We start from the raw sequence: 17,714 nt of genomic DNA, 5'->3' as shown, positions 1-17,714 counted from the left end.
CGAGCCAGCCCCAAGCCTGTCTGGCATCGCACACCTGTGCTCTTATACTCCGACAATCGGGTGTTTCTTGCGAAGGGGAGCCCACAGCTGGATGGCCAGGGCAACCCCCTCTCCCTCTGCACTTCTGCAGTCAAAGCCAGGGGACAAGTGGAGCTGGGAAACAGCGTAAGGCTTGGGTGACATTCCTCTGGGGCCCCTCTCATACTTGTGCCATGAAACACGCCTCAGGCGCGAATGGGTCCATCTACAGAAGGAATAGCTAAAGATGGTCCGAAACGAGGCCCTTTTCAGGGGCGGGGAGGAACAGAAGTGTGGAAGGAATCTTTGGTGGTACAGCGAATTAGCATGTGCCTCATCAGACAGGTGTCCTCACGCAGTTAGTAGTTTATACCAGAAAGGTAGCAAGGGGAGCACAGGCTTGGTGAGGAAAAGGAAGCCCTCATTTTAGATGGCACTAATAATTTTAAAATAAGTAAAAGGGATGAGAATTTCAATTCTGCCTTTACTAGGATGTCATTTCCTTATACACTGCAGGCTGTCATCTGCATTTTACTTGAAGAAATGTGGCATTTGGGAAGCAGTGGACGTCACCCCTTATGTAATCCGTGTGATGTGATATTTCTGTAACATCATTTAAAAGTCTATCAATATGGGAAACTTCTGTAAGAGTCTCTAAGGGACCAATAAAAACACTTGGGTGGAAGGCATACCAGAGGGGATTCTTGCTAAAGGACATGTGTCCACAGGCAAACCACAGCTTGCAAAAGTCCTTAAAGCTGGAATCTCTCTCCATTGGATTTTGGAGCCCAAGTGTTGCCTTTGAACCCTGGGCAGGAGCAAAAGCTTGAAACTCCCGGTCCTAGCCTTCACCTTGTACCCCGGCAGAAACCACCAGCTGCCCAACGTCACTGCCCCCGACAGCTTGCTGGCCTCCAGCGGGCCACGTGGCCCCCACCTCTCTGAGTGGTGGCACGTGGAGTGGTCACATGATGGGGCGATTAAATGAGCATGGGCTCTGCCTTCAGACAGATGTAATTTCAATCCTAGCTCCACAGGGTGGTCCTGACCCGCTGCTAAACTTCCCTTGGCCGCATCAGGAAATGTGAATTCCCACAAAGAGACTGCCTAGGGGTCTGTTCCCAGTGTCCAGCAGGTACTCAATAATCTGGGGCTGTGGGTAGCAGGTTCTGCCAGTGGAGTTCCAGATCCTGCCCTACGTGGCCTGCCCCAGCTCTAGCCTCCCTGGGGCACAGCTGCAGCGACTGCTGGCCCTCCTGAGTCCCACACCATGGCTCGTGAACTTCAGAGAAATGCCAGCTGGGCCAGTGAAATGCTTCCAGTTCTGAAGCTGCAGCCTGTGGCACAGGGGACTTCAGCCTTACTCAGGTGATACCCACCCAGTTGCCTGACAGGCTCCAGGGAGCAAGTGGGGCATCTTCCTGGTGCCTTGTTCCTGGCACTTTGAGCAGAGCAACTCTGGTTTCGCATTTCCAGTGTAACTTGTCTTCTACGTCAACAACAAGCTGCTTAAAGAACCAGTTCTCAGAACCCCAGAGGGACACGACAACAGGCTGGAGGCAAGGTAGCATTGAGCACTTTTTCTGCAATTGTCAGCCGGTGGTGGGGCCCAAAGGCAGGCAAAAGACCCCAACATAATTTTCCTGCTTCTCTTCCCCATAACATCTTTGTGCACCAAATTCATTCCAGCCTTTCAACTCATGGAATCCTCCCTGCTGCCTCAGGGACTGTGCACTGTTACTACGCCCAGCATACAGATGTGCAAACTGAGGCTGGAGAAGGGTCAGCACTGGCTCAAGATCTCACCGCCAGCAGAGCTGGAACTTAAACCCTAAATAGCCTCTGAGCCATGATGGCCACGGTGCCAAGGACAAACCCAGCCCAGGGCATTGGTCTGGGCCGCTCAGCCCTGTGTGTGAGGCTGACCACCATGCATCCTCATGGGCAACCAGGGTACATGGAGAGTCACCAAGGCACAGAAGCAGGGGTGGGCAGGCAAGAGAGAGCTTCCAGATCATTGGCTGGCAGAAAACCTCAATTTTGCTCAGGGAAAACATGGACTTTGCAATTTAGGGTCCAGGTTAATCCTAATAATATAATTAGTTACTAAGCATGGAGCAAGTGAGACGTCGGTGCTACTCCCTGAAGGCATCTTTCCATCCTGTCCAAAGTTAACAGACAGGCTTCTCAGGGACAGAGGGGGCCACCCAGCAGAGCAACTAGCACCTGTGGCAGCACAGCGCCCTTTCCCTCCAGCTGCATTTCCCCCTGGGCTCTTGGGAAGTGTGCTATGAAAGCAAGGCAACTGGGTGAGCCTGATGCTGCCGAGCTCCGTGTCATCACCGAGCTCTCAAAATCAGAGACTCCTAAAGCACAAAACACAACAGAATTGTGTGGGGGACGCAGGCTTTGTGGGACAGCACTGGGAGATGGCACAGCGCTCGGGATTTCCTGAAACAAGACAGTGGACAGGTTTTCAGAGATATAAACAACTAGTGGACAAACACACTTTCCAAGAACGCTTCCTCTTTTTAGCTCTAGGTTCATCCCATTTCTCCCATGGAAGACCGTGGTTGGTGCCAAACGAGATTCCACATCCTGATGCAGTTTGACAGATGGTGGGGTATCTAGTCATCTAGGTTGACCTGGGGCTTGGGCCTCAGTCCTGCCTATCCCAGGGAGGGCATCCCTGCTGGCCGAAGGCTGGAGGAAGGTCACACACCCAGGAACCCTGGGCCTCTGTCAAAATGTTGGTTCTTACTGGTGTTAACATCACATGCGCACAACGCTTCGTCCAAAAGCCTTGGGGGCCACGTGAGTTTCAGGATTCATGAAGATGATGGGGACACAGAGCATATATCAGTGACACCCTGGCAGGGTCTAGCAAACACGCTGACTTCTCTGCAGTGAACCACATGACTCTTAACACCAAATGGGATAAATAAAGAAAAATTCAGGATGCTATAAATAGCTTTGTGGCATCATCCATTTTTGGTTTTACCACCAAAAGGGTTTAGGTCAAGCTGGTGAAAACACTTTTGGTTGCCAAAGCATCATGGCTGATGGAATCGTGGAGAGCAAATCACAGACCCGTATTTCCCGAGGCAGCAGGCTGACATCAACTCCCACACAGTTCAGGGAAGCTCCTAGCTTCAGTGATTCCTGGCGCTGCTACAGCCCCTAATTCTCAAACCCTGTCGGATTGACTCAGTTCACGCTGCCTCCTATTGTGTCCAGGGGCCACTATACATCTTTGGTCAAAACCTACCCATGGCCCCCAAGTCCCCAGGCCATATCCTGTAGGACCTTTGGGACTGGAGTCCGATAGTCACTGTTCTCTTCCTCCATTCCAAGCTGGAGGCTTTTCAGTGTCTGCCTGTCTCCCAGCTGCAGGTTTCAAGGCACAGGCCTGCTTTCCCACACTCTTTTTAGCCTAGCAAATCCTTGGGAAAACAGAGACGTCTCTTCAAACACTATTCGTAGTAGGTGCTTTCTGGTTTACAGATTGCTCTCATGTGAATCATCCCGTGTCATCCTCACCCCCACCAGACAGAATTTTAAAAATTAGTCCTTATGGGGAGACTTTCACATTATGCCCGTCCTTTAGACGAGGAAGTCAAGACTCACAGAGGTAAAGTGATTTGCTTAGACTCACACTCCAGCAGTAGTGGGGCCGGGGATCAATCGCAGGTTTGTGACGGCAGAGCAGAGCTTGTGCTTCCTCCCACGCTGCTCCCTGTGGACGACAGGAGCCTGCCCAGCCTACCTGGGTAGCTCTGCACACACACTTCCCTCTACAGGCAATGAATGAAACTTCACAGCACATCAAAATCTCTAAAACTCCCATGCCAACAATCGCTCAGAGGACCTGAATTGATGGTGTCAGGCTGGGGCCCTCCACAAACTCATCTGCTCCAGCCACACACCTGGACTCAGTCCCCTGAACGTGTCTGGCCCTTCCAGGGGGCCCGTCCCCCATCTCCCAGCTAAGGAGACTCTTCTCACTTCAAGACCCAGCCCAGACGGCCCTCCTCCCTGAAGCCCTCCGCAGCCCCTGGCTCTGAGTCAGGGCTTCCCCGCTCTTCACGTTGCCCTCCTTCCGCCTCGGTTCAGACTCTGTGCTTTACAGGTCTGCCTGGAAGATGCCCCTCCCCCACCAGCCCTGAGTAACCCAAGGGCGAGTGGACACCTGTGTCCCTGCACAGTCCAGGACCCTCTCACAGGACGGACGTCTGCGGACTTAAATGGGCTTTGCCTTCTGACGCCTGGTACCCAGATCTGCCCTCTCCCATCAAGCTGCGCTGACACCGATGACGCTGACAGATGGCCAGTCAGCCAACGCCCTGGAAGCACGTCCCCTGCCCAACCCAGCGGTCGTCTGATGCACAAGAAGCCAAAGCACCTCCCACCAGGCCGGCCGCAGGGCAGAGCAAGGTGCTGCCCGGGCAAAGGCAGCTGGCGCCCCGTGCGCGCACGCAGCCACCCCTCGGGCACCACTTCTGGGTGTTGGTTCTCCCGGTCAGTCGATGTGGATCGCAAGGCCTCGGGCGCTGCGAGGGCCTGACCACGGGGGCCCACTGCGGGGACCTCTAATGCCCGTCCGTGCTCTGCAGCTCCCCGACGGGCTGGCAGAAACTGTCAGGTCGACATCGCAGGTTGAAGGGACACCCTGCCCAACCCTGCTTGCTCCCTGTCCCCTTAGTGGGTGTGAGTCCCCAGCCAGCCTTTGGCACTAACTCTCTCCCGGGATCAGCTTCCCGAGGGACGCAACCCGAGCCGGCCGGCCCTGGAGTGGTCCAAGGAGCAGGTGATGAGATGGGGTCTTGGTACGGGATTGTCATCACCCGCCTCACTGGCAATGAGGACCCCACCCCGGGGATGGGTGGTGTGCGGGCGGACAGCCCCGGCCGCAAGGCCACAGCCCAGTTGCTAGAACTTTCATGCTAGAATTTTCGCTGGGCTGGCAGGGGGAGAGGAACGTCCTGGCAGGTGAGAAGATCCAAGCGTGCGGAACGCGGGGGGCACAGGGGGAGGTGACTTCTTTGCTTTGCCGACCATAGGGGATGAGCAGCTTAGGGTGAAGAGCAAAGTGAGAAAAAAGGGGGCCCCAGGGTCTCCCCAGTACCTTACAAAGGAGCCCCCATCTCAGGCAGCGGACAATCGTCCAACCCAGGATTCGACAGAAGTGGCTGAACCTCAAAGACGCTGAATGTTCAACCAAGGCACGCCCGTCCCGCCAGCATCGGAAGCCCACCTGGGCAAACCTGCATCCTTGACACGAGGACCAGGGAGACTGGGAGGAAGCCCCAGAAGAGCGGGGCTCCCCAGATGTCTCTGAGCTTCTGAGCCTGAGGCAGCGGCACACCCCTCCCCCTAAAGAGCTGGCGTCCCCAACTCACCCCCGAGGGAGCAAACATGACCCGTGTCCTTCCCCACAGGTGCCCTCCGTCCCAGGAGACAGGGTAGCCAGCCGCCCCGATTTGCTGTGGGACCTGAAGCGCTACAAGCAGGAGAGTGCAGGAAAAATGGGGAGAGGTGGTCAGCCCACTGCCAGGCCCCCAAGCAGAGCGAAGTCACCTCACAACACAGGCCGGGCGCGCCAGGCCAGGTGAGGGAGGAAAGGGACGAGCCCCTGCCCTCCCCCGCCGCCCAGGGACCGCAGCAGAGGTCGTGGGGCGCCACTGAGCGGCCAGAAACCAGGGGCTATGACGATGGCCGCCACTGACCAGGAGGCCTGACCCACCGAGCGGGGCAGGTGGTCAGTACAATACGGCTTCCCGGGGGCTCGATGGATGGGCAACCAACCAAGATACAGTCTAAGACGGACACTCAAAAGAGCAAGGACGGACGGCAGGAGGCCGAGGGCAGCCGCCCCAGTGAACAAGTCACGATCCCTCGCCCAGGTTCTGCCCCCGAGCCAGTTCTCAGACGTGGAACCGCGGACCAGGGACATGGCGGGTCCCCAGCGGGAAGGACGCTGCAGCACCACGGCAAGCAGGCACTGGAATGACCCCCCAGCCCCTCCCAAAGGGACCTCGGGCTCCGCGCTGGGTGACCCAACACCGGGAAGCGGGACAACCAGACAGCTGGAGGCTGGTGGACACCGGGCCCAGCTTGACCCCGATGTGGAAGACGCGATAAACTCTGTCTCTGCGGCCGCTTCAGGAGGACCCCTGGGCTGGGGTTTCTGAGCAGAGGCTGTCACTGGTCCCAGGTACGCAGGGCCATTCCCGAGGGTTTGTCAGTTGGTCTTCAGCAGGGAGAGGCTGCAATCCAGTATCCTCCGGAACCAGGCGCAGGGCTTAGTGAGATGTCTGCCGAGGAATCCTTCAGAACCTGGGATGACCCTTAACGGGAGTGAGAGGATGTAAGGCCCAATGGCAACCCTGCACGCACTCCAGCGAGTAAAGGAGAAACGTGTAGAGAAAGAGCAGGGGAAACACGCCCCAGTCGTGCACTCGCGAACCTTCCTGCCTCCAGGCGATGCCTCATGGGCGTCCCTTGCTCCTGACTCTTCACATCCTCTCTGTCCTTTGTAAAGTCGCCACGGAGAGCACAGGGATACTCAGGAGGCGGCTGAACGGGCCCTACAGGCACAGAGCACAGCAGTCCTGTCATCCAAGCCCTGTGACCACGGTTACGGGATGGCAACGCTCGCTCCAGACTCCCACCCCCGCACCCCGGCCCCACTCCTGAATCTCTCAAACAAGGAAGCTGGCCCCATTCACTGGGCCACGGCCTGATGTCGGGAAGGCCCCCTCCAGCTGCGGAGGGCCTGGGGCCCGGGTCGTTGCCCAGAGACTGAGGACGCTGAAGAGCACGTAGACCCAAGAGCTCAGGAGTGCCGCAGACCTGGAGACGAGCATCTCCCGCCCCCAGCCAAAGGCGATATAACCGTCTGTAACGTGAATGCAAGTGGGGGCATCGCCAGAAGCGCACAGGAGGCCCCCTGTGCTGCGCCACGTTCCCTGCGCAGGCACCGACCCGAGCAGCGGCGGCCAAGTGGCTGCTCACGTCTGCAGGTCCCCTGCGTGCAGCTTCTTCCCGAGGTCCTGCAGCGCCAGTCACTGAGACAGAGTCAGAAACACCTGCGGTTCTCAGGCTGGACCCCTCGATCTGGGCCGTGTGGAGAGGGACACGGCCAACAGGAGCTGCCCAGGGGACAGAGGGGAAGGAGGGGGCAGGGGAGCACGTCTTAGAAACAGGCCAGATGTGGGGCGGCAGGAGGTAAACCGGGAGCTGGGGCAGAGAAAACAAGGCCGGCCGTCTTCCTGCAGCTGCACGGCTGCCCCGGGGCTTGCCCTGCGTGAGTCCAGGGCAGGGACTAAAGCCAGGCACTGACCGAGTGACTTACCCAGTCAAGAAGGAGCCCTTTCTCACGGGCAGAGCGCTGGACGCCAGGGCACCGGCTCCTCGGGGACCACCAGCCCCAGGGGGCGGGCCTGGGAGTGGGCCGGCGGGACACGCCCTGACGTGTGGGGCACTTACAGGTCGGAGAGGGTGTAGGCGCATGCCGAGTCCAAAGCTGCCCTTCAAAGAGAGGAGGAAACCAGCCCCCAAGGGGCAGGAGGAGGCATCTGAAACACAAACAACCAGGGCGGGACTAGTACCCGGACCCCGAAAGGAGCTCCCACGACTCGGCACAAAAAGGACACGCAGCTCAGTGGAAAGATGGGCAAAAGGCGTTGCAGAGAGGAAACCAGCCCTACCAAGGAGGACACTAGGGAAACTGAGACTTTGGGTCGAGCCCGTCCCACACCGGTGGTACCCCCAAACGTGCGGCAGGAGCAAACTGGAACCCTCTCCGGGCCTCAAAGACGCAGTTGGGGTGGGGGGCTGGAGGCACCCAGGCCACCGGGGCCGAGAAGGGGACGCAGCCGCCGAGGCAAGTGCCCAGATGGGTCGCAGGGACAGTGAGGTCTGCTGGTGCCACGGGCGGGGGTCAGAAGGGGAAGTGCACTCAGAGCAGGTGCCCTGGGCTCCGAGAGGAGACGATGTCCTGGGGGCACCGCCCCCCAAAGAGCAGTGGCGCAAACGACGAGGACTTCCTAGAAGGAAGATGGGGTGCCTCACGGGGACAGAAGCGTGTCGGGGGAGGAAGCGGAGCTTGGGGAGGAGACTCCCTCCTGGGATGTGGGCTGCGGCCCAGTCACAGGGGCTGGGAGGAAGCAGCAGCCCGAGCAGCGGAAGGCGGGAGCGGCCAGGCTGGAGGCCCGGCTGACCCCCAAGTGAGCAGACAGGAGGGAGAGAAGGCCTGTTCCTGCCGGGACCTTGCTCCTGGAGGGTGTGGGAAGCAGCAGGTGGAGAAAGCGTCACCGGGAAGTCAGAAATCAGATGGTTTGAAGGCTCGGCGCTGACTTAGCTGTACTGAAGATCAAGGCTGAGCTGCAGAGGGGTCCCTCTCCCGGGGGCAGCCACACACCGTCCCACGCCCACCTGCAACACGGCCAGGCCATTCCTCCTGCGCCCGCCCATCCGGCAGCGAACTGGCCTGGCAGCCACTACCCCGGACCTCCCCCGCCCCGGGGGACCTGGGGCTCCCCGCCTCTCAGCACACACGGGAGGGTCAGAGAAGGGAGTCCTTACGGAGCGCCCTCACAGCTGTCCCCCAACCAGCAGCCACCGATCACGGGCCTCTAGCTCACTGGGCAAGTTCCAGTTCTTCAAAACCGGGATTCGGGAGCAACGCCAGCAGCCCACCCACCATTCCCGGGACCCTCCCTCATGATTTGAAACCACTCCGACGAGGTGCTGGGGTGTCTGGACGCAGCTCGCAACCACTCCTGGGGCGACGAGCCGAGGAGGGGACACCGGCACGGAGGGAGTTGGACCTGCTGATCGCTCAGGTGCCCCGCAGCCCCGAGGCCTCACATCCACGAAGGCACCCTCTGCTCCTCACCTCGGGGCCGGCATTCCTGTTTCCTCAGGCTTCCGCAAGGAGAGAGGAGGCCAGCTCGCTGGAAGAGAAAGCAGTGCTCTGTTGAGCCAACGTCCCCTCAGCAGCAGCTGTGGCAGGCGCCCGGCTTACAGGAACGAGTAAGAGCTTGTCCTTGTCTTCCCGGGACTCCTGGAGAGCAGCTCCAGCCCGGGAAGAAGAGCCCAGCGAAGGCAGGCAGCAGGAAGGCACAGGGCGCTGCCAGAACCCCAGACGGGAGCTCCTGACGCTCGCGGCGGGCGGAGAAGGGGACGTTACAGCTGTGCCTGGGAGGAGGACAGGAGCTCGCCAGGACAAGAGGAACCAGGGCTCCAGGAGCGGGAACCGCACGTGCCGAAGTGTAGAGACCCGCAGAGCGCGTGCACGCCCGCAGCGTGCACGGACAGCACAGGCACCCAGGGTGTTGGGCGACAAGGACGGAGAGCTGGGGCCGCCCGAAGGCCCTCCCAGGGCACCAAGGAGGTGTTGGGGCTTAAACAGGAGAGGGCTCGGCAGGGTCTTCAGCCCGGGGTCGATGAGGACAGATGTGCGGTGTGACACGGAACCGATGGCCTGTGGGGCACCCACTGGAGGAGGACAGACAGGAGGCGTCCCGGCCGCTGGGGAGACTCAGGTGACAGCAGCACCGGCCCTAGGTCATGAGGCCTGAAGTCAGCCAGTAGCAGTGGGGACACAAAGAGGAGCATTTATTCTCATCAGGCACTTGGGAGGCAGGGACACCGGACTTGGTCACCAAGGAAATGGGAGGGAGGGCTGCCTAAGCAAAGCAAGGAGGAGCAGAGCCAGGTGGGCGGCACTGAGTGGGCTGAGGCCCCGCCCCCCCGTCCCCCCACTGGGAGGAAGAGGACAGGAAACAGCTCTGAAGGGGAACTTGGCTTTGTTTGGGACATGCCAGGTCCCAGGCGCGACAGGAAACCGACTGAGAAATTTTCTTCTCACCTCAGAAAAGGCCAGATAAAGACTGTCCCTCAGGACTCGGCCAGCAGTCGCAGGGTGGCTTGGACGGGAGGTGGCCTGGGCATTCAGCCCAGAGGTGCAAGACTCAGCCCAGAGGCCCCGCCCTCTCCCCCTCCCTCCCCTCCCCCTCCCCTCTGACCCCCCTCCCCCTCCCCCCCCCACCCCGCATCCCTGTCCCCTGGGGTCCATTCTGAGGCTCGGATTCGGTCGCTAAGGACCCTGGGTCGCTTCCACTTTGACCCTTGCCGACTGTTGCGGCGCGGACTGGACGCCTAAGGCAAGGGACTCAAAAGGGCACTGCCTGGCCTCCGCCACTGAGCTGGCCTCGCCCACCCTCCACGGGTTCCCAGGGGCCCAAGCTCCATCCCGGTCAGCTCCGCCCCCGCCCCGCACCTGCCCGGCTTTTTCCCCAGCTCGGCCCCACTCCTCCTCAGTTCTGCCTCCTTCGCCAAAAGCTCCTCCTCACCCAGCTCTTTCCCACACTTCCGCCCCAAATACTCCTCCCCCCCGTTCCTCCCACCTCCGCCCTGCCCCTCCCCCAGCTCCTCCCCAGCTATTCGCCACAGCCCCGCCCCTTCTCTTCCGACCCGCTCCCCCGCCCACTTCCTGGTCCTCCTCTGGGTGCCGCTCCACGCCGCCGGTCTCGAACCTCCGAGCGGCCTGGCCTTCCGCGCGCCGCATGGCCTGGCGGCTCCTACTCTGTCTCCTAGCGGCCGGAGCCTGCGGCAAATGCGCGATTGTTCGTAAGTGCGTGTCTACGTGCCTGCGTGCGTGCGTGCGTGCGTACGTGTGGACGTGCATGCGTTCACCCCGGAAATAAGGAGCGTCAGCGCTTGCGGGCGCGGCTACCTGTCACCGGTCCCGGTTCCCCGAGGCGGACGACCGTCCTTCCCGGTGGCCGCAGCCGGGCCGTCCCACCGCGCCCGCGACTCGCCCCGCCCACAAGGAGCCAGGACCCGCCGCGCCCGCGGACGGTACCTCCGGGCGGGAGTTTCCCGGGATCTGCGTCGGGGAGCGCGCGCGGGGCGGCCGAGGCTGCACCTTCCTGTCCCCTCCACCGCCACCGTCCCCGCCCCCCATCCTTCCACGTGTGTGTCCCGCGATGCGCTGGTCCACACGCACCAGCCGCCCGCAGTCCTGCCCCGCCCCCCGCCTCCCGCGGGCACCGCCCCCACCCCCCAGCCCCCACAACCCACACCCCACCCCCCACAACCCACACCCCACCCCACACCCCACCCACCTCCCTGCCCTGCGGTGCTCAGCTGCTTGTCCACGGCTCCCCTCTCGGTGGGGCCCAGCCAGGAGTCCATTGAGGGTCACGGACTGTGGGGCTCTCCAGATCCTTCCCGCGTGGCACTGTGAGGAGAGGTGTCGTTTTCTCCTGTTGGATGCGGGAGCTGCTGGGCTGTAAGGTCACCGTCACTCCTGTGGGATGGGCTTCTGTGCTGCGGGCTGAGGCATCGTGGGGTCCCCGACCCAGCCGGGCGGGGACGGAGCCGTTGCCTTGATGAGCAGGACCAACCCTGAGGGAGGCGGCACGTGTGTTTCTCATCGGTTGGGCCCTCCTGGGTCCTGGTGGTCTCCGGTCCCTGCCGAGAAGAAGACCGTTGTGGTTCCTTGGCCGGCATTGCTGTCTTGTGGCTGATGACTTTTCTCCTTGTCCCTCTGGTTCTCGTGCAGGTGAAGACACCCAGACAAGTGGAAGAGTGTTTTCTCCTCTGGCCACCAAGCAGGCACCCTCTGCGTCGAGAGGTAGGCGGGCACTCAGCCGCCTTCTTCCCGAGGGACTCTCCCCAGGGATTCCGCCCGCACGGTTCGGGTCCCGTGGTTGTGATCTGGTGGCGCCCGTGAGGAAGGGGCTGGCTGAGAAGCTGAGTGGCGGAAACCGCGGGCGAGCCTGGGATCCAGTCACACACCCCAGTAGGAGCCGGAGAAACGGCCAGGCCCCAGGGACTGGCCAGCCTCCCTCGTAACTAACCCAAACGCAGTGAGGAGGGCGACCCTTTGTCACCCATCAGGTTGGCAGAGGTTAAGCGGGGTGATGATGCTCGGGGGCCCGCCAGTGCGTGAGGGCACGGCAGCCTCGCCCGTGGCTGGCAGAGTGTACGTGGGGGAGCCTTTGCGGAAGGCCGTTTGCTGGCGTGTGTCAGCATCTCGGGATGTGTGCCGTGTGACGCGGGCCTCCTCCGGCCCGGGGCTTCAGTTAGCGAGTGTGTGGTCGTGTTGAGTGTCTAGAGGGGCAGAAAGTGCCAAGCAGTCTGGGAGTCCCCATCGGCGGGGGAAGAGTCAGTAACCTGTGGGACAGCCGATGACGGGGTACCGTGTGGGTGGTGAAAATAGGACAGAGGGAGACGTCCAGACGTGAAGCAGTGTTCCCGAGGTGCTGTGAGCGGAGAAGTCATCCCCCACCCCCGCGTGGAGAGGTGTCCAGGACAGGGCTGACCCTCTGTGATCGCTCGCCCGGGCAGTCGTGTCAGAGTCCCACGGTCTGGGTGGCTTGAACTACAGAACGTATTGCCTTGCGGTTCTGGAGGCCAGAAGCCCGAGATCTAGGTGCCGCCGGTGGTGGCTCTTGTGGGGGCTGTGGAGGGAATCTGTCCCATCCCGCCCCCCTCACTCCCGGCGCTCTGCTGGCTCTCCTGTGTGCCGGTCTGTCTCTAACTGGCCCCTTTTTGTGGGGACATCAGTCCTGTTAGAGGAGGGTCGACCCTAATGAGCTCATCGGACCTTGATCACCCCTGTGAAGACCTTTGCTTTGTAGGTAGGGTCACACTCTGAGGAACTTGGGGTTGAGATTCCAGCACGTGAATTTCAGGGGCACGGTGTGACCCCTACCACTCTCCAAAGGCTCTGAGGTAGGAGCACACGTGGAACGTTCCAGGGATGGAAGGAAGGCCTTCATGGCTGCAGGGAGTGAATCCAGGGGCGAGGAGAGCAGGCAGCCAGGGGGAGGAGCCAGACCATGTGGGGCCTCATGGGCCCTGGAGAGAAATGTGTCTCCGCTCTGCTCGGGGAAGGAAAGCCCTGGAAGGTCCTGGACTGGCTGCCTTTGCGGCCTTGTCCCCCGTCCTCACAGCCACGTGGAAGTGGAGGCTCCGTGCGGTGCCGTGACCCGGCTGACTTTCAGGCCCGCGGCTCCCCTGCTCCTCTGTCCTCAGCGAGCAGGGACCCTCCCCCCACCACCCAGGTACAAGGAAAGCAGGCGAGGACGGGGGCGCGTGGAGTCAGGTCCCCTGGAACCATGCGCTGTCTCTCTGTCCTTCGGCGCCTCCTCAGCTGCAGAGCGGGGTGACGGTAACCTCCCGGGTTATTTGAGGATTGAATTCTATGGTCCCTGGATGGTGCCCGTTCCAGGTCCTGGCGTGGAGACGGAACGCGCACCAGTGCCGGTAGTTCCTGCCGTCACGTATCCTTTCTCGGGCTCCGGGCCGGGGTGGAAGCGGTGGTGCGGGAAGGGGTGGGAGGAGGGTGGCTCCCAAGGCGCGCGGGGAAGAGACACCTGGCAGGGCCATGTGAGAGCCAGGCCGTCCCCAGGGCCGAGCCAAGGTTGGTTGCCAAGGATTTGCACTCAGCAGCCCTGCGTAAGATGGGGGATCCGCAGAGCATGGGCAGCGGCAGGGCCAGGGAGCTGCGGGGCCGGGGGCAGGGGAGAAGCCAGGCCCAGGACTGTCCCTGTCTGTGCCGGGAGAGGGCCAGAGCCCGGCCACTGGGCTGTGAAGCCAAGGGGCCCTCCCTCCCTCCTCTCTGCCGCCCGGGGCCCAGTGCCCTCTGTCGTGGAATTGCCCACACGCCTCTCTCTCGCTGTCCCGGCCTCCCTTGTGAGGTCCCCGCGGACTCCATCTGATGGACGGATCCCCCCGGTCGGCACCCCCTGTCAGCTGACGGGCGCGGAGACGGATGGAAGGGGCTGGCGCCCGGGGGGCCCACGGGGCTGAGGTCAGGCCCACGGGTCATGAGCTCGGAGGCCGGCACGTCAGGCTGCTTGACCGTTCTGGTTCTGTGTTTCCACAGGCGCGTGAGGCCCTGGGAGCTCTGGGAGATGAAGTTCGGCTGCCTGTCCTTCCGGCAGCCTTATGCGGGTTTCGTCTTAAATGGGGTGAAGACCCTGGAGACGCGGTGGCGGCCCGTGCTGAGCGGCCAGCGGCACCGCACCCTGGCCGTCCACATCGCGCACAGGGACTGGGAGGACGCGGCCTGGAGGGAGCTGCTGGCCGGGAGGCTGGGGATGAGCCCCGCGCAGATCCAGGCCTTGCTGCGGGACGGGGAGAAGTTCGGCCGCGGAGTGATAGCCGGCAAGTGACGATCGCCTCCCGGGGCTGCCCCCCAGGGTCTCACCCGGGGCTTTGGCGTCTCGTTTTCTTTTGAACCGGTCGGTGTGGGGTTAGGGTTCGTTTTCCTGAGGCACCTCGCCTTCGGAGGGGCCGGGAAGGTCCCCTCCCCGCCACTCTGGGCCTCAGTCCCCCTTTGTGCTCTGAGAGGCAGAGGCGGGTCCGGCTCTGCCCGTGGCGCTCGCCTCCGTGTGTGTCCGTGTGCGCGCCGTGGCAGAGCCCGCGGGAGGCAGCACGGCAGCCAGAGCTGCGTGTGAGGGGGACCTGGGGACTCGGGCTGCCCACCCGGCTTCACGCACCCGCCTCACCCCCGCTGCCCGCCGCATCCTGAGGAAGTCCCCTAAAGCCCCCGGCGGGGGCAGGTCCCGCATCAACCGCTGGCCCCCGGTGGATCGCTCAGGGACCTGATTGCCCGTAGGCCCCCCGCAGCGGCGGCCCGGGGCCCTCCTGACCTGTACCTGCTGCCTGCAGCGGTCGGGCCTTGGTGGGGTCGTGGGGGACCAGGCCTCTCCTTTTCATTGCTCTCCCTCCCTCCCTCCCTCCCTCCCTCGGCCTCGCCCCCAATTCCCTGAACCGAGGTTGGCGGGTGCGAAGTGCTCGGCCAGAGGGACCCAGTTCACCCCGGGTCCCCTCGATGACGTGGCCTTGGTCTCTAGCGGTCGTGACTTTGAATCACCTTGTTCTCCATCTGTGTGCTTGTGTCTTTGTGCACAGGGCTGGTTGACATTGGGGACACTTCGCTGTGCCCGGAAAACTTAGGTCCCAACGAGGTTGCGGAGCTGGAGAATCAAGCCCTGCTGCCCAACCTGCAGCAGAAGTACCTGACTGCGCTTGCCAACCCCCGCTGGCTGCTGCAGCCTGTCCCCGGGAGAGGCGGGAAGGACGTCTTCCAGGTGGACATCCCCGAGCACCTGATCCCCTTTGGGCAGGAGGCCTGACCAGACTGCGCTCTCGAGAGGAAGGTGACCGAGAGACCGGCTCATTGTGCCACCGTCCACTCGCCTTCACGCCCTGGACGTGCACGTCTGGTTCGGTCTGAATCGGCCCTGCCCCGGGGAGCGCTGCCCGCTCCGTGCTGTTCACGGAAGCAGACGTGCCCACCTGGTGCAGGGACAGGGGTTGGGACTCTCCTCGTGCGATGCCGCTCTGGGCTCAGCGACAGAGTCTCGAGGACTTTGACCTTTAGGAAAAGATGGCAGTGCCACTCGTTTTGGCCCTACTGGTTCTGGGTGGTTGAGAGAGATGTGTTTTGAGGGGACCGGTTAGCGTTTTCCCCTCTTTGGCCTGGTCAGAACTCCCAGATGTTTGGACCGCGTCTGGGGAACGAACGATGGGGGAAGGCCGGTGGCGGGCCTCGTGCACGCGGGAGAGGACCGCAGGCCCAGAAAGAGGGCGCGGTCTGTCCTTGCAGGTGACCCTGGCCCTGTTGTAAAGCGTCCCTTGGCTCACGAAGCGTGTGTGTTAGACGTGCTGCCCGGCCACTTCACGTCCGAAGACAGGCTCCTAAATACAGCTCTGACGGCAAAGTGAAAAGGGCTGGCGCTCGCTTTGTGGAAACCTCTTACTTCTCTGTGGGGTTTGGGGCCATTTGTCAGCAAGCTTTCTAGGGGTTGTCACCTCTGAAGGTGCTGGGCTTTCCCCCAGGTGTCGGCTGGGAAGGGCCCGTCTCTTCTGAGGCAGACGGCAGTGTGCACGCCTACCTTGGTGGGTGGGATGGCCCTCCTTTCCGGCGGGCCTCTTTGGGAGGCCCCTGGATGGTGGGCTGGACACACGCTCAGCTGAGGGTCAGAAACTTCTGGCATCGTAGGGGGACCCAGGAGGAGGCTCCTTCTGCTTCAGGATGCATGACTAATGGAAGGTGACACCCCTGAGGTCAGGAGCCAGGCTGTGCTGCCTCCTGACTAGCAGGCAAGGCCCAGGGACCAGCCTGTCCTGGGCTGGCCTCAGCGCTCCCGAGCCACGTCCGTGGCTGAGCGTGGGAAATGCTGCGGCTTCTAAACGAAAGGGGGCGGCGGGGACCAAAGCCTGCCGGGGCTGTGGGTTTCCAGCCTCGTCGGGCCCGTCCACTGAGATGTGTGACTAGTACGGACAGTTAGAAAGGACACAAGACTCGCACTTCTCGTTCGATTCTTCATTTGCTCCCGTGGACCTTGGCTTTTCTTTATTAGAGACAAAAGTAGGTTCTTGGTTATGAGATGGGGCTTTTTGTGTGTCCCCAGGGGCCTGCGAGCTCAGGGATCACAGTGGTCCTTGCACTGTTGGCGGAGAGCACGCCTGCAGTCTGAGGAGCCCCCCTACTCCTCGTCCACCTCAGGGACCTTGTTTGGGGACGTAGCTAAAAGGGCCCCCGGCAGGAGGGAGAGACAGCTGTTGTACAGAGACATCTCCGAGCCATAAGCCGGGTAAACCGTGGGGCTGGCGGGCAGTTCCCTGGCGCCATAGCGGGGGCACAGAAGTGACATTCCAGGGAGTGCCCTGCCCGCTCAGGCCGCCCTGCTCACTGGGGGCGTGGTGTCCCCTGGCCCATCCCGCTCGTAGAGCACGTGCTAGAGGACAGGAGAGGCTGGGTAGCGCTGGGCCCCTGAGCACCTGGGGCTTTCTTCTGGGTGGTGGAATCGTTGTAAGGGATTTGTGGGGAGCGTCTAGTGGCAGCCACCGGCTTCTTTCCCTTCGGGGCTGTTGCGCTGGTCCCGGGCTGATCAGTTGCTCCCAGGTTGCATTTTCTCTGAATGTTCTCGATGAGCAGAGGCTTGTCTCTCTGAAAGTTGGAGTTGCAGAAGATCTGAAATGAAACGAATCACTTTAGCCATTCTGGGAGAAAATACCCACTCCTCCCCGCCCACCCCCGTCCCTCATAATGGTCTTATCTGACTGTGGAGAAAAGGTCTCTTTAAGTTCCTGGCAGGTTATTCCGCCCTGGAGTGTGCGCTCCCTAGAGCTCCCCGAGGCGAGCCTCGGTCAAGGTGTTACTGTCGCTACCTGACATCTCGTGGCCTCTCGAGAGGGTCTGTAGGCGCACCTGCAGGTCCCCTCTAAGGGGCTGTGGCTGAATACCACAGGCTCTACTTTCTCATCTTTCCTTAACTACCTTCTCACGTGAGGAAACCTATTCTCGGAAATGAAACCCGTTCAGCACGTGGCCCATCTGGCCTCCCCGGGAGGTGTTCGAATAACAAGAGAACGTGGGCAGCGGAAGGGCTTTCTACTTTACCATCAGCCTCTTCTTCCCTGGAGAGTGGCTGGTCAGGCGTATTTTGCTGAATCCGTGCCGGTTCATTTGGCGGATGAAAGTCGTCAAGCTGTCTGTGTTGAAAATCCTGTCTGCGCCTCTGCGGTGAAGAACCTCCCTCTGGAAGAGGTCTTCCTCGACGATCACCATATCTCCCTTGTCATTCCAGCGCACAGAGGTGAAGGCGGGCTCCTCCGCCATCGTCCAGAGCTTTCTTGGGAGGGAGAGCTGAAGAATGCTCTGGTTG

The 17,714-nt window shown here is 61.6% G+C and overlaps 1 protein-coding gene and 1 long non-coding RNA gene across 7 annotated transcripts; one reads left to right on the top strand and one right to left on the bottom strand.

Annotated features, from left to right (window-relative positions):
* Positions 1-482: 482 nt before the first annotated feature.
* On the bottom strand, positions 483-10,027 carry LOC137216790 (uncharacterized). Its single transcript, XR_010939856.1, has 2 exons — positions 6,485-10,027; positions 483-6,365 (listed from the first exon to the last, which is right to left on the bottom strand). It is a non-coding gene; the product is annotated as an uncharacterized lncRNA (long non-coding RNA).
* Positions 10,028-10,498: 471 nt separating this feature from the next.
* Positions 10,499-15,771, top strand: LOC137216789 (protein EOLA1-like). 6 transcript variants are annotated; one of them, XM_067722848.1, is made up of 4 exons: positions 10,499-10,653; positions 11,591-11,662; positions 13,922-14,202; positions 14,953-15,771. In XM_067722848.1, the coding sequence occupies exons 3-4, from the start codon at positions 13,950-13,952 to the stop codon at positions 15,174-15,176; spliced, it is 477 nt and encodes a 158-aa protein (XP_067578949.1). In that variant the 5' UTR covers positions 10,499-10,653; positions 11,591-11,662; positions 13,922-13,949; the 3' UTR covers positions 15,177-15,771. The 6 variants fall into 6 exon arrangements, with proteins under 6 accessions (XP_067578949.1, XP_067578950.1, XP_067578946.1 ...); XM_067722849.1 differs by having other exon boundaries at positions 10,513-10,657; XM_067722846.1 differs by lacking the exon at positions 10,499-10,653 and adding an exon at positions 10,710-10,884.
* The last annotated feature ends 1,943 nt before the right edge of the window (positions 15,772-17,714 follow it).

This window comes from Pseudorca crassidens, chromosome X (assembly GCF_039906515.1).
Source record: "Pseudorca crassidens isolate mPseCra1 chromosome X, mPseCra1.hap1, whole genome shotgun sequence".
Classification (NCBI taxonomy): Eukaryota; Metazoa; Chordata; class Mammalia; order Artiodactyla; family Delphinidae; genus Pseudorca; species Pseudorca crassidens.
This window is presented reverse-complemented; position numbering and strand designations above follow the sequence as displayed.

Excerpts from the sequence above, each read along its gene's own strand:
- LOC137216789 (XM_067722845.1), top strand. Across the intron at positions 14,203-14,952 it reads CGGCCGCGGAGTGATAGCCG|GGCTGGTTGACATTGGGGAC; the intron begins GCAAGTGACGAT and ends CTTTGTGCACAG.